At 38.0% G+C, this 14,600-nt stretch overlaps 1 protein-coding gene across 1 annotated transcript; it reads left to right on the top strand.

The window, feature by feature from the left end:
* Positions 1-4,781: 4,781 nt before the first annotated feature.
* NDUFB4 (NADH dehydrogenase (ubiquinone) 1 beta subcomplex, 4, 15kDa) lies at positions 4,782-8,433 on the top strand. Its single transcript, XM_008579860.1, has 2 exons — positions 4,782-5,198; positions 8,371-8,433. Exons 1-2 carry the CDS (start codon positions 4,905-4,907, stop codon positions 8,431-8,433), a joined length of 357 nt encoding a protein of 118 aa, XP_008578082.1. The 5' UTR covers positions 4,782-4,904.
* Positions 8,434-14,600: the final 6,167 nt, after the last annotated feature.

Below are 14,600 nucleotides of genomic sequence, written 5' to 3'. Positions count from 1 at the left end.
AAAGTAGACAATTCTCTAGGAGGACAGATGGAGGAAAAAAGAAGCAATAAATAAACAATAAGAGAAGTTAAAAGGGGAACATAATTATAAAGACAGTGAAGATTGAAAAAAATTGTAGAATGAGACTAGAAACTTTATAGCAATAAGTTATTGCTTCAATAAGCAAAAAAGATATTTGAGAAAATATAAATTATTAAAGTTGATTAGGGAAGAAATAGAAAACAGAACCAACCAACAATGCTTACAGAAACTAATTCATTGCCAAAAGTCATCCCTGAAAAAAAGATGGAAGACCCAGACAGTTATACAAGATAATTTACCAAGCCTTCAAGGAATAGATAATCCCTGTCTTATACAAACTGTTTTGGAGAGTTACAAAAAAAAAAAAAAAAGGAAATCTATTAAATTCATTTTATGTAAATGTACTTCCCCAACTATAAAAGAAGAAAACTTATCCAAGTCATTCTTTAAATATAACACCAATACTAGATAAGAACAAAATAAGAAAAAGAAAATTATAGATCCAATTTACTTATGAACGTATGTGATAAAATTCTAAGTAAAATGTGAACAAGTTTAATTCATCAGTATATTTAAAAAAAAATCATGGCCATGAAGTAGGGTTAATTCCAGAATGCAAAATGACTCCATATCAGAACAACCTACCAAGGTTCTCTGCCTCTTTAAAAGACTAATGGAGAAAAACTGTATGATAATAGATCAAAATACATAGAAATAGCATTTGATCAATTACTCATTCAGGGTTTTAAAAACTTTTGCAAGAAATTTAAAGGAATTTTCTTAACGTCATAAAAGGCTTCCATCAAACCCTATGGTGAAATAACGAAGATTTCCTATTAAAGTTAAGAACAAGATAGGAGACCCTCTATTCCTACTATTAAATAACATTGTACTGGAGGTCCTAGCTAATGCCATAGGAGAGAGAAAAAAATAAAGTATGGGATTTGGGGCGGGGGGGGTGAAAGGCAAGACTGTTATTTGCCCAAGATACGACTGATTGCATAGAATTACCCAAAAGAATTTACAGAAAAACTAATAGGACTAATAAAAACTTCAGCAATGATACTGGTTCAAAGATTGGTATACAAAAATCAATAATATATACCAGCAATAAAAATTCGAAAATGTGGTAGGAAAAGAAACAGTAGTAAAATCTATAATGTAGCAGGAATTAATCTAATGAAGAGGTGAGAATTCTTTTTGAAGAAAGTTATAAATCATCATCGAAGAACATAAAAGCAGATCTGACTAGAGATCACAGATAGGAAGATGCAGTATTATTATAAGGATGTCTATTTTCCCCAAATCAGACTATACATTTTGTGCAATTCCAATCAAAACTACAATGGATTTTTTTCTCATGGAATTTGATGATTTAGTTGTAAAGTTCATCTGAAAGAAAAGAGGAACAAAAGTAGCTAAGACAATTTTGAACTATAATAAAATGGAGGGATTTGCTCCATGAAATAACAAGACTTATTACAAAGCTGTAGTAGAAACATACAGAAAGCAAAGTATATTTGTCATGGACAAGCCGTGTAGTCTCAAATCACCTTCTGGATACAATACCACTCTGAAGAAAGTAGTTCTATGTGGGTCTTTTCTAAATATGTTAAGCTTCTGTGACTTAGGTGCTTATGGGGCGAAAACAGTTGTGTAATCTTACTCATGACTGATTGGGACAGTGCTCAAGTCAACAGAGCTACAGAAGAGTTGGATACAATGAAAGTCAACCTCCCATGTGGTGATTTGGGACAACCTATATTGAATAGTGTCAAACTGACCCACTAATTACCTGTTTTGGAGGAAGAGTAAACACTAGGTAAACAAAGAGAAAGTGGGTTACTGGAGCTAAGTTGGGACCCTGAAAACTCTGAGATACTGTTCTTATTCTCCCTTAGGACTACTGTTCATTTCAATTTTGGAAGACAAGGTTCCAGAGTGGCTACACAACTGCAGAGATGATATTCCCTGCTACACCATGTTCCTAAATCTCCTTGTCAATTAAATTAATTCACATAGTACTCTGTGTCTCTTCCTTGTAGCCTTAACAAGACTGACAAACAGAAAGATCCAGGTTTGATGGGACTTGAAGTGTATATAATTTGGGAGGAGGGGAGTACTTCTTTAAGAAAAAAATTATACAAAATTTTCTTCGAGACATAAATTATACAAAAGATTTCTTAGAGACATAAAATTCTTCAAAAATGAAATGTTTGTTAATGAAATAACAACTTGTGAAATTGCTCCCTACCTAAATTGTCCAATTTGTTAACTCTAGTGCCTACACTCACCTCTATCAAAGTCTTAGTCATTCATTTGGAAATATCCAGCTCTCGAATACAAAAAAACCCAAAAAACAAAAAAAAAACTATTGCAAAGTAAAATTCAAATCTTGGCAAAAGATGAGGAATTTCATGAAATCAATAAAAGTGTTACTGGTAAACTGCTGGATCCACATGCAAAGCCATCAGTAAAGGAGAATCTCACAGAAGTGGACCAGGTAACAAAGGAAAAAGAGAAAATCAATAAGAATGTTGACATCAGTGCTTCAAAAGGAAATTGTTTGATTTCAAAGGATTGAGAGAGGACTTTTGCAAAACTGGGTAATGCCCTTCAATACTTTTGCAAATATGACCCTGCTGCAAAACTCAAATGCAAAGTGAAGGTTAGTGAGCCATATAAAAAAATTATGTCCTCCTAAATTAACACTCAATTTATCAGAACTCGCACATAATTGCAATTGTAACTTAAAATGTGCTAAATATAATATAAATTCATTTTCAAAATTTTTTGTTGAATTTTTTCGAAATAAAGTCTTAATCAAGTCTTTCTCTTTCACTAGGGAATCTAAGTTTCCATCTTAAATAGATTCACTCTAAGAGGGCCTTTCCTGGTACCAATCATTTTGGGAAAAGGAAGACCTTTTGTATTCATCTGTTTGTCAAGCACGCAATACTTTTTAAGAATCCCCCCAGGAAACTGGAAAAAATACAGACGCCTGGGTTCCCCTGCCATACCAATTCTGAATCTCCAAGAACAGAACAGAAACTAGGACTTTAAAAAACTCCATATATTTAACAATCATATAAGCGACCTTACGATAATAGGCAAGTGTGGGAATAACCATTTTAACTCATCCAAAAATTTCGCTTTGATGAAGTCTCTCTTTCTCTCTCATAACCTTAATAAATCTTTTTTAACCTTGTCAGCTGGCTTGTAGTCATTGTACTCCTTTTTTTATCCTTTTATTCTTTTTACATGAGCTTTTTTTTTTTAGATCAGTGTCTAATCCATAAACAAAATGTTTTTGAAACTTTATGTAGACTTTATAATTTTACAACCTGTTCCTGTTTTCATGTTTTTATTTTCTTAATATTTCAAAACACCTTTGAACAAACCAGAACTTCCTTTTTATTTTTTAATCCTTTAAAATCAAGTGTGAGTTTTTTTGTCTCAAATTTATTTTTTCTACATTACCTCAAACTGCATTCTCAGGAATCCATTTGCTCTATATTCATTTGGACATTAAACTACTTTGAAAATATTATCATATTCTTTCTATTCTTTCTGACTGCCTGATTGTCAGCTCCTGGAAAACAAACACCACGTTCTGCATTCTTCTGTATTTCTACCACTGAGCCTAGAAGATTGACTAAGACTGACTAGTGTGCAGTATGCTTCCCGCGGTGGGTGCTTAATAAATATTTTAAAACGGTGTTAAAATATTGAATAAATTTGACAGCAGTGCTGCTCTTCATCATTTCAAGTGCCAACACTTTCTAGGTCCCTTGTGTGCCTAGCAACCATTTCCCAACATACCTACATGTCCCCAGACGATTCTGCCAAGCTGAAGCTCTTTTGATCTGGCTTTCTTTGCCTGAGTTACGAAAAGACTGTTTACATTTTTACTCTCAGGAGTATCTTATTGGTATCCAAAGACCCTGCTGTGTAACCTGAAGTTGGTTTTTTTTCCCTTTGGTGGTAGTCGGGGGAGAGGGAAAGACAATAGGGATGGAGAAGGTTTCATTTTGAGTTACCTTCTCTTTCTCTCCAAATTACAGTAAGATACAATGCCCTTAAGTGTATTTTCATGTCTGTAAGGATGTTTTTCATTCTTTGCACCTGAAGAGCGCTAAGGATTTAAGGTAGGAGGTTTTAGTATTTTAACTAAGATATTGTTTCCTCACAAGCCCTCCCCATACCTCACTTTATTTTGGACCTACTACAGTCAGTAAGGCAACACTTTTCTTATAACACCATTCTCCTATTAAACATTATTTTATGCCTATGCAAAATAAGCTTAGACTTACGTTGTGTGGACATAAAGAAAAGCTTATTTTCTTTCTCTTGGGTAAAGAATTATGCTTTGCAAGGCACTTTGGCATCTATTCATTAGTGTATTTAATCCTTACATCAGCTTTACTAGGTGGACAGAATAGGGGTCATTATATCCGGGATAAGGACAAGGAAATTTCAGAGACATTAAGTGACGTATCCAAGGTCACACAGCTTGGAAAGACCCACACTGAAAACATGGACTTCTGACTCCCCAGAGAGCCCGTTTCCCACTCTCCGCCAGTTCCACACAGCTCACCTTCACACAATAAGCTCTTGATATGGCTAGGTCGGTAGAGATAAGGATGCTAGGAAGACGCAGCAGAGGGACAGTGGATAGGGAGCGGGGGAGGGGAAGGAGAAAAGCACATCGCGCACGCGCACGTCACCAGTAGCGGGAGGGCGTGTGGCGTGTGGAGGAAGCTTGGGGAAAGAAGCTGAGCTCCGACCTCTCGTTAACGCGCAGGCGCACTTCCTGTGGTCGAAGGTCAGAAGAGGGAGGGCCTCAGAGCTGCGCATGCGCGATTCTGTGCAGGGTCGCCAAGATGTCGTTCCCTAAATATGTTCCGTCGTCCCTGGCCACTCTGCCCAGTACCCTCGACCCAGCCGAATACGACATATCTCCGGAAACCCGGAAGGCTCAAGCCGAGCGGCTGGCCATAAGATCCCGACTTAAACGGGAGTATCTGCTAAAGTACAACGACCCCAACCGCCGAGGGCTCATCGTAAGTGGGGGGCTGGCCGGGAGGGAATCGGGGGCAGGAGTCTGGGCGGTGCGCTCGGGCTGGGTAGCCCAGGCTGGCCAACGGAGACCACGCAGGGGGCGGCCACCGTTCCCGGTTAGTATTTAAGATGCGGTGCCTCTTCCAGATCCAGAGAGCAAGCCAACTCACTTAGGCCTTTGACCTTGGCCAGAGAGCGTGGTGGTCAAGAGGACGGGCTCTGGACTCAGACCTGGCTGGGTTTAAGTCCAGGCTTGATCGTTTATCGTCTGGGTTAAATTGGGAAAGTTATTCAACTCGGCATAGCCTAAGTTTTCGTATTTGAATAAATGGGCATAATATAGTACTTCCTATTTTATGAGGTTGTTAGGATTAAATGAGATAAGGCACGTGACTGGCCTAGCAAGTGCCTCGCTTGTAACTGTTCAGAAAATGTTTACTATATATATAATCTAAAAAGCTGCTTTCTATCTTTCAGTTCACAGCTCATAGGGATACTGCTCTTTCCTGATGGGAATATAGTGATTCTTCAACCTGTGTCTTTTAAAGACCCTGCAGCTTATTGAAGCTTTGGGCTTTGGAGTCAGACCCCAAGACACTACATACGGCAAACTATATGACAGTGGGCAGTTTACCTAACACCTCTTAATCATAGGTTTCTGATGTTTATTTGGAAATGATGTGCATTCTTCGTAGAATTGTTCTGAGGTTAAATGAGATAGTCAGTGTATGTAGCATTCTGTTGGAAAAATAGAACAATTTAATCAGGCCCTCTAGCTTCTGGCTGGTTGGGGGTGGTTCAGTAATCAAGTTGTGTGTGGGTGGAGTTAGTGCACATGGACGGTGCTCTGCGCAGCCATGCTTTCCATCCTATGGCTTCCAAGGACCTGTTTGCCGGTTACCTAAAACATAGACCTGCGTGTGAGGGGTCTGGTGACCCAGCCTGGCGTGTGCGGGGTTGGTGACCCAGTCTGTGAACAGGCTTGAGGGGTCTGTGAGCTCCATACCCAACCCTAGCTCGACAATTGGCCCAGTTGGCAGGATTAGGGGAAGGTAAAAGCTCGACAGTTGGTGATGTCAGCAGGATACCGACATTAGCCCTAGTGCAACACATTCCCAGCACATAATGTATGCCCAGTAAACTGATGATTATTATTTAATAATTGTGCTTTTAGATAGTTTTCTGTACAAGAACTAGCTAAATATGTCAAATATGATGTTAAAAAAAGACATTTCCCAGCAATTGCATTGGTGTTCTATAGTAATTTTTGGAAGTTGTGAGGATTGAAGGAAAGTTACAATGTGCCAGGCATTATGCTAAACCTTTCTGAGCATTATTTTATTCGAATATCACAGTTATTTAGAGAATCAAGCTCTAGTACCATCTCCATTTTACATATGAAAGGGCAACATGGGAAGGATAAGTAGCTCATACAATAGTACCGGCTTTGCAGGTGATAGAGCAGAATTTGAACTCTGGTCTGTGTAACTCACAGCATCTGCTTTCAACTAGTTGTCTGTACTGTCTCTGGCCATAGCCTTGTCTACTTGGGAAGAAAGTGAAGAGAGACACATTTATTATATGCATACTCACATGATTGGATTTGATGTGCTAGATAGTATGATGTACTAAAAAAGAGTAAGACCTCAGTCAGACAAACCTGAGGTTTAAACCCCAGATCTTTTATTTTCTAACTCTATGACCCAGGCAGTTTCAATTTTCTCATATGTATAATAGACTTAAAATAATACCTGCCTCTTCGGTGGTTCTGTTAATTAAATGATGCATGACACAGTCATTTATTAATCAATACATGTAAATTCTCTTGCCTATTCTTTAAGAATGATTGATTCAGTCAGTAAATAATCGCTCAGGATCTGTTATGGACCTGTTTTAGATTCTGAGGTACAATGGAGAACAAAACAGGTGAAAATACCTGTCCTTGTAGAGCTTTCTTTCCAGCAGGAGAGGCAAATAATAAACAAGTTAAAAAACTAAATCATTTAACATGTTAGATAGTGATAAGTGATAAGAAAATAAAGCTGGGGAGACAGTCTAATTACTTTTCTTTAACAACAACTTTAACCTTTCTACAAAACTTTTAATAGTGTGAAATGTGCTAATTTTGCTTTTAAAATATCAGCCAAGGGCTGGTTAGTTCAGTTGGTTAGAGTGCAGAATTATAACACCAAGCTTTATTACATTGTGTAATGATAAAATTTTAAAAAAAGAAAGGAAAGTTGGAAAAAAACAAAATAAAAAAAACCAGAGATTTCAATTGGTATTATTGCTTTATTTCAACTCTTATAGAAATACACTTTGTTAAAAATCATGGTCGCCTCTAGGTCTTTCAAATTTAATTTAATGGCTGCTCTAGAATTTATAGTCATAAAATGGTCAATTTAAATTTATAAGACTTGAACTTAGTTCATGAAATTGTTTTCCTAGCGTTTTTTAGATGGTATAAGGAAATTATACTGTGATTATTAAGCTAAGGAATACCGAAAAAACTATTTAAAAAGTTAATTTCTTTTTCTCATCAGAAGATATGCAGAAATTAAACTTTTCCGTTCTTATTAACTTCTAGATATTATTTTTGCACATTTTAAATTTAGTTTTCTTAGTTTCTTTGTTGTAAAAAGAGATGGTGTTTATTGGGTCAAGTATTATCAGAATATATAAATCATTTAATGTGTTCCCTGTTTGCATGAATTCTAGTTATGTTGGTCACATTTTGTGAATTAATGTTAAAATGTATTAGTACCCTGACAACAGAGAAGCAAAAGTGGCCTGTGCTGGGGCTTATGATTGCAGGGAAAGCCAAGTTTATCTTTGGCACCAGACCATTCCATTGCTGGTACTGGACTGCGGCCACAGCCCCCAGGCCTTGTGTTGCCATCTTAACTAGAGCCCACCCACCTAACTTTGTCGTAAACTGGTCGATTCACTCCTGTTAGAGATCATGTATTTAGATATCTAATAAATTATCTGCTTAACAGAAAGGTAGGCCACACTTTCGCAAAAGGTGTTTGCATTTTTGCTTTCAATGTTTGCTTTTTAGTGGGTTAATATATTTCTAATTATTAAAATGTGGGTAAGATGTTTTTGAATAGGAATGTTTTCTTATTGTCCTTTACTTCTTCAGATTATTACTTCCTCACTCACTGGGCTTTAGAAGATCGGATTGCAATTAAGTTTAGGGTGTTTTATTCTGTTTTCCAGAGTTGTACCATGGCTTGTGCTGGAATGCATTGTTTTTAATGTGTTTTTTTTTTTCTTTCTATACAGGATAAGAAAGAAAAACTTATCCAGGAAGGAAAATTGGATCGAGCATTTAACCTCTTATATTAAGTTGGCAATGATGACTGTGTATTCTTGCTTAAATAAATCTTCTGTTAGTCATTAAATAGTTTCTGTTTCTTAATTTTACCTTGATTCAAGGTTGAAACTTATTAATACTCTAACAACAGAGAAGCAGAAGTGGCCTGGGCAGGGAATCACTGTTGCCAGAGTGACAGCAAACATTTGCTAGTCAGTGTAGAGTCCCTACTTTCTAAGAGCTCACAGTTTAATGAAGAAACAGATTTGTATTCATTCATTCAATCATTCAACAAATGAGTGTTAACTGTGAGCCAGGCATTGTGCTATGTGCTAAGAATACAATGGTCAATAAGCTGACTTAGTGCCTGTGCTTAAGGAGTACATACTTTGACAACTATTTTTCAACAATTAATGAGTATTATTTGAGTGCTTATTACATATCTGGTACTATTTAATACCTAAGCCCTTGTCTGGCCCCCAGCCCCAGTAGTAAATGCAACATAACAGTAACAACAGTGTAAAAAATACAATAGAGATTTGGGAAAATGATGTAAGCAAGCTGATGAGGAAGCAGTTCTGCCTGAGGAATTTAGGGCAATGGCATTTGATCTAGGCTCTGAAGTTCACAAGGCTGACAGGACAAAATGGCATGAAAGGGCCTCAGGGTATGTTGAGTATGGGTGGGAATTTAGGGCAATGGCATTTGATCTAGGCTCTGAAGTTCACAAGGCTGACAGGACAAAATGGGGGCATGAAAGGGCCTCAGGGTATGTTGAGTATGGGTGGATTGGGGCTGCTGTCACATGAGAAGACAGAGTGGAGGTCTTGCTGAGGAACAGAAGTATAATGCTTAAGAGCGTGAGCTTTGGAGGTCAGATCAGATCTAGACTAGAATCCTCGTTCGAGTTTAGCAGTTGGAATACTGGGCCTCCATTTCCTCATCTACAGCAAGAAGACAGTAATACCTACTACCTCATAAGGTCATGGAGATGAAAATGAAATAACAGTATTACTCAATAAAATAACAGCTACACCATGCCTTGTAGTTCAGTCTTGAAACAGTAGGGTGACAATTTCATCACAAAGACAGTAAAATTAAGTGCTGTAGATAAACAGCATGCATTGTAGGGCTGATTTATGTACGTTGGTTTTAGCTTTCAAAGCATATTCATGACTATCCTCTCATTTCATCCTTCTATTAGCCTGGGTTTCCCCAAAAAGAGCCTGAGAGAAAGGCTTGTATGTAGGTTTATGTTAGGAAGTGTTGTGAAAGAACAGCAGTGGGAGACTAGGAAGAGTGAAACATGGAAGCAGGAAAAGCCCAAGTGTGTGCTATTGACCTGTTGCCTCTGAGAGTGATGAGCTCCTGTTAGAGACCTTCTGAGGAGCCCTAGTGGAGTGTCCACAGAATTTTCCCTCCAGACATGGAAAATGCAAATATTTATTCTCTCTCCAATGGTCAAGAGTTAGCCCATGCAATTCTCTTGTACTTCCATGTATGGGCATGCCTCAGAATGGCTGACTGGGTTCTTAAATGGGCATCACACGTGGAGGAGGAAGAAAGTTTAGGGCAGAAAGCAAGTGATGTGCTGTGTAGCTGAGGTGAAGTATTTTCAGGTCACACCTGTAGGCAACTGTTAGCAGCAGCAATAATCAGAGTAGAAAGGTGGACCAAGAGGATGTGAAGCAGGCACAAGAGGTATACAATTTCTTTACCCCATGGACCGCTTGGATCTGTGCATACATTATGTTCAACCTGTAATGTGTCCTTCAAGGTGATGGCTATGTACAATCTCTACAGAACACTCAGTATAGGATGGTTAGTGGCACAAGCTGTATATAGTCCACTGTTGCAACTGGCCTGGAGGCCATAATTGATCATTTCCCCCAACCATGCTTTCTAGATTTCCCTTCCTTGGCCATCACTTCGGTAAGTCTAGATTGCTTGCCTGATGGAGTCACCAAGACCTTCATTTCCAAAGACCTTAATTAGTCTAGCATCATCAGGCTCTGTTGTAGCAATTGCCTATTTACAGTTACATAGGACTGGAAGCACTGAGATACTCCATGAGCTCCAGACATGTCCCTTCCTGCCCCCATTGTGTAGCAGCAGCCTTAGCTCCCTATAATCGGGGTCTCTTACTGCTGCCAATATGGAAACTTTTTTTTTTTTTAATCTATTGTGTCCCAGGTATAAGAAGCCCCAAATAACCAGGAGATAGTCAAAGCTTCAGATTATTGTGTTTCCCTGGTGAAAGTGTTCTCCCCATACCCCACTGTGGGAATCAGGACTTACCTAGCAGAACCTATATTTGTAGGGAGGGAAAGCACACATTCCACAGTGAGTCACTGGAATGGCAAAAGGGGCCAATCCTACTTCCTCCTCTTGGTTTTCATTTTTTATTTTTTTAAAATGTTTTTATTCATGCTTTCTCTTTTATTTATTTTTTATTTTTTCTTATTTTTTAAATTTTACTTCTCAGTATACATTGTAGTTGATTTTCATGCCCCTTTACCCATTCCTCCCCTCCACCCCCAATCATATCTGTTCACTTGCCTTAAATAGTTCAAGGCATTTTTGTGGTTATTCTGTGTTCTACCCCCCCACCCCCTTGATTTGTTTGTGTGTTTATTTATTTACTTTCAGGGATCATTTCTATAGTTCGTTCCTCTTAGTTTTCAGAATCATGAATTCTGGCTATGAGGGAAAAGCACTGTATCTATGACCATTGTTTTATTGCGTATACCACATGGTTAACTCTGTGCCTCGACTCTGCAGGGTGTTGTTCCCAAGCGGTTACTTTAGCTAAGCCTTTAATAGGCTTATCTGTATTTATGCCCTACAGCTGCTGTCCACCTGACCATGTGACTCAGTGCTTGTGACATTATCCAGATCATGATGGGCAGCTCTGGTTGAATGGTCAGTTGATCTCACAGTAGATGCCCAGCTGCTATAGAAATGGCAAATTTTTCTCTGCTGAAGATGGCATGGCCTTGCTCCAGAACTTTAGGGGTCTGCACTGCAACTATCCTATTGCCAGGGTCCTGCAAGAGACTCCAAATGCATCCTTATCTACCATGAATATCTGGAGAATTGGATCTATTGTGTCAAATGACCCAACAGGTGAGCTGCTTACACTGCAGCCTGGACATGCTGTGGAGCTTCCTCTGGGCTCCATTCAAAACTGGCAGTTTTACGAATCACCCAATAAATGGGTCAGAGCAGTGTTCCCAGAAAGGGTTCATGTTGCCTCCAGAATCCGGAGAGGGCCACAAAGTAATGTGCATTTCTTAGTAGTAGAGAGTGTGAAGTGAAACAACTTTCCCTTTGGAGGGCTGTCCTGGCATGCTGAAGACCACTGGACCCTACAAACATCACTGATACAGTAGGATCATAAACCTTTATAGAGATTATCTCCCACTTTCTGGTGTCTCATATGAAGGCACTGAAGTAATGAGGAGCCTAATCTATGATCGAACAGAAGCTTTGAGGCAGAAATAATAGAAGGTGAACAGTGATTCAAAGGGGCCAGGGCTGTAGACATGTGGAGTAGCTGTGTGTAATGGCAGAAGGCTGGCGTAAAGATCCATGAATTTCTGCAAACCATTTTAGATCTACAGCTACCATCCCATGCCACTGGGACTTGGCCAAATCACGTGATACCCATTCCCAGTTTCCACGTGATACCTGTTTTCTAATTTGCCCTTGCCTGTATCATTATAATAACTGTCTGCCCCTGCCTTCTCCATCCTCTTAACAGCCATTATTCTTAAATTGTTCTCCAGATCTCGAAGTATTATATTACTTTATTCTCATTTTACAAGAGGACAAAAGCAGAAGGAACTTGTGCCCTAGAACCGCTGTGTCCACCTGACCACATGACTCAGTGCTTCTGACATTAATCCTCACTCTGACCTTCTGTCTTCTTTTTTCGATAACTTTGGTGTACTTTTTCTTATTATGCAAGTCTATTATAAGAAAATTAGAAATTAGTTAAGTAAAAGAATAAAATAAAAATCACTCCCATTTCCACACAAGGATAATATTTTGGTGTACATCCTTCTAAAGTGCATTTTTTTCTTCTCTGTGCTTATATATATATTATAAGAAAATTAGAAATTAGTTAAGTAAAAGAATAAAATAAAAATCACTCCCATTTCCATCACACAAGGATAATATTTTGGTGTACATCCTTCTAAAGTGCATTTTTTTCTTCTCTGTGCTTATATATATTATATATATATATATATATTTTTTTTTTCAACAAATTGAGATCCTCTGTGCATAACAATTTATAAATTTTTGGCCCAGTGATTTGTCATGAACATCTTTCCATATAATGACTTTTCTGCAACAGTTTTAATGGCTACCAGTATTCTATTATGTGTATGTATCATAATTTACTGAATCAATCTCATAGTTGGACATTTCATTTTCCAGTTTTTTGCTGTTATGATCAAGGTAATGGATACCTTTGTAGGTGAATTTTTGTGCATATCCCTAACTTTTCTCATAGGATAAATTTCTGGGAGTGGAATTTCTGCATAAATAAGTATGCAAATGTTTTGTGTTTGGTATAAATATAAAAGATCTTATAATTTTATATTCCCAGGTAATGAATGAGGTGCCTGTTCCCTGTACCTTTTCCAACACAGGGTGCTGTCACTTTCAGTGATGCCTCAGAGCCTAATGGTTGTGCACAGGCTCTGAAGCCAAAATTCTTGTCTTTTTAATTCCTGCTTCACCACTTACTGATGAAGTGACCGGGAAAGTATTTAAATCCACTGTTTCTCAATTTCCTTATCTTTATGATAGATATACTAATAACACTTATGGTATTGTTTAATGAATTATTAGAAAGTATTTAGAACAGTGTCATACAGTCTTAGTGAGTGTTTACTATTATTATTATTTTCAAACCTGATTGACCAAAATGTTTAAAATTCATTTCATTTGTTATTGAGGTTTAATATTTTAAGCATATTTTTGTTCATTTATGTTTATTTTGTCATTTGCTTATTCAAATCCACTGTCTATATTTTTCTGACATAACATATCTTTTTCTTAATGATTTTAAGGCTTAAACAAGATAAATGGAAAACTTTAATCCTGACCAAACCAGTATTCTTTATCAGGAGTTATTCTGTTAGCCCTTAGTAGCAGAAAAAAAAAAAATTCCAGGATATCCTTGGTGCCTAAATGTTGAAAGAAAGCGGTACGCTAAGAAATTTTTGCACAGTAAGAATTTTTTAAACATTTTTTAACATTAAGAATTATTAAGCACTGTGTTCATGAGTTTAATCAATTTAAAAAGATGTTTTATCAGTCAGGAACAATGTCCCAAATCATACTGAGAAGTAATCTGGTGAGGACACCAATTGCCACCTCGCCTGAGCACCAAATGCTGCCATATGTCTGACTGATACCACTAGCCCTGGGCACTGGGCACAGGAGCCCACACTGGTACTGCTGAGCATCCAAAAAATGACAAGTGTGTAATGAGAAAGGTACCCAGGAGCCAGATCATAAGGCCCTTATCACATAAGGAGTTTAGACTTTAGCCTGGTGACAGGGAGAGCCCTTGAAGGTATTAAGCAGGACTAGCCAGATTGGATTTGCATTCCTGGAAGATCACTCTGGTTCCTGGGTGGAAGATTATCACAGGGCAAGAGAGGATGCAGGAGGACCAGTACTCAGACTGTTGATTTTCAATCTGACATGATTTTCAGTTTTTGAGACAGCCTTCAATGCAGAACAAAGCTGCCCCTGCCAATCAATCCCAGGATGACTCATTTGGATATGAACTTGTTGAAAGCTTTATGAAAGTCTAAGTATATTATTTCTATTAGCTCTCTGTTATGCACATGCATGAGGAGCCAGTCTTCTTAATAATTCCTTATCCTTATATGACATCCCTTCCCTTTTTCTGGAACAGTATTGCTTTCCTAAAGGGCTGGTTTATGTACATGTCTTTTTACTCTTTATTTTGGATTCTGCCTGAAGAAAAAGATCACATTTATACTCTGATTAAAATCCCATTGGCTCCAGTCCCTGATTTATTTTCTTTTCTGTGTTTTCTCATTCCTAGTGGCACCTGACACAGTCTTCTCATAACTTTGGCGGGGGGGGGGGGGGGGTGACACAGAGTACTTATTACCTATCTCTATAATCTTCAGGAAAATTAACAGAGTATTTG

The sequence above is a fragment of the Galeopterus variegatus genome, unplaced genomic scaffold (assembly GCF_000696425.1).
Source record: "Galeopterus variegatus unplaced genomic scaffold, G_variegatus-3.0.2 Scaffold1968, whole genome shotgun sequence".
NCBI lineage: Eukaryota > Metazoa > Chordata > Mammalia > Dermoptera > Cynocephalidae > Galeopterus > Galeopterus variegatus.
The sequence above is the reverse complement of the archived record's forward strand: the minus strand, read 5'-3'. Positions and strand labels throughout refer to the sequence as shown.

Coding starts and splice junctions, on each gene's coding strand:
- NDUFB4 (XM_008579860.1), top strand. CDS start 4,905: ATGTCGTTCCCTAAATATGTTCCGTCGTCCCTGGCCACTCTGCCCAGT. Junction 5,199..8,370: donor GGGGGCGGCCACCGTTCCCG/GTTAGTATTTAA, acceptor CTTTCTATACAG/GATAAGAAAGAAAAACTTAT.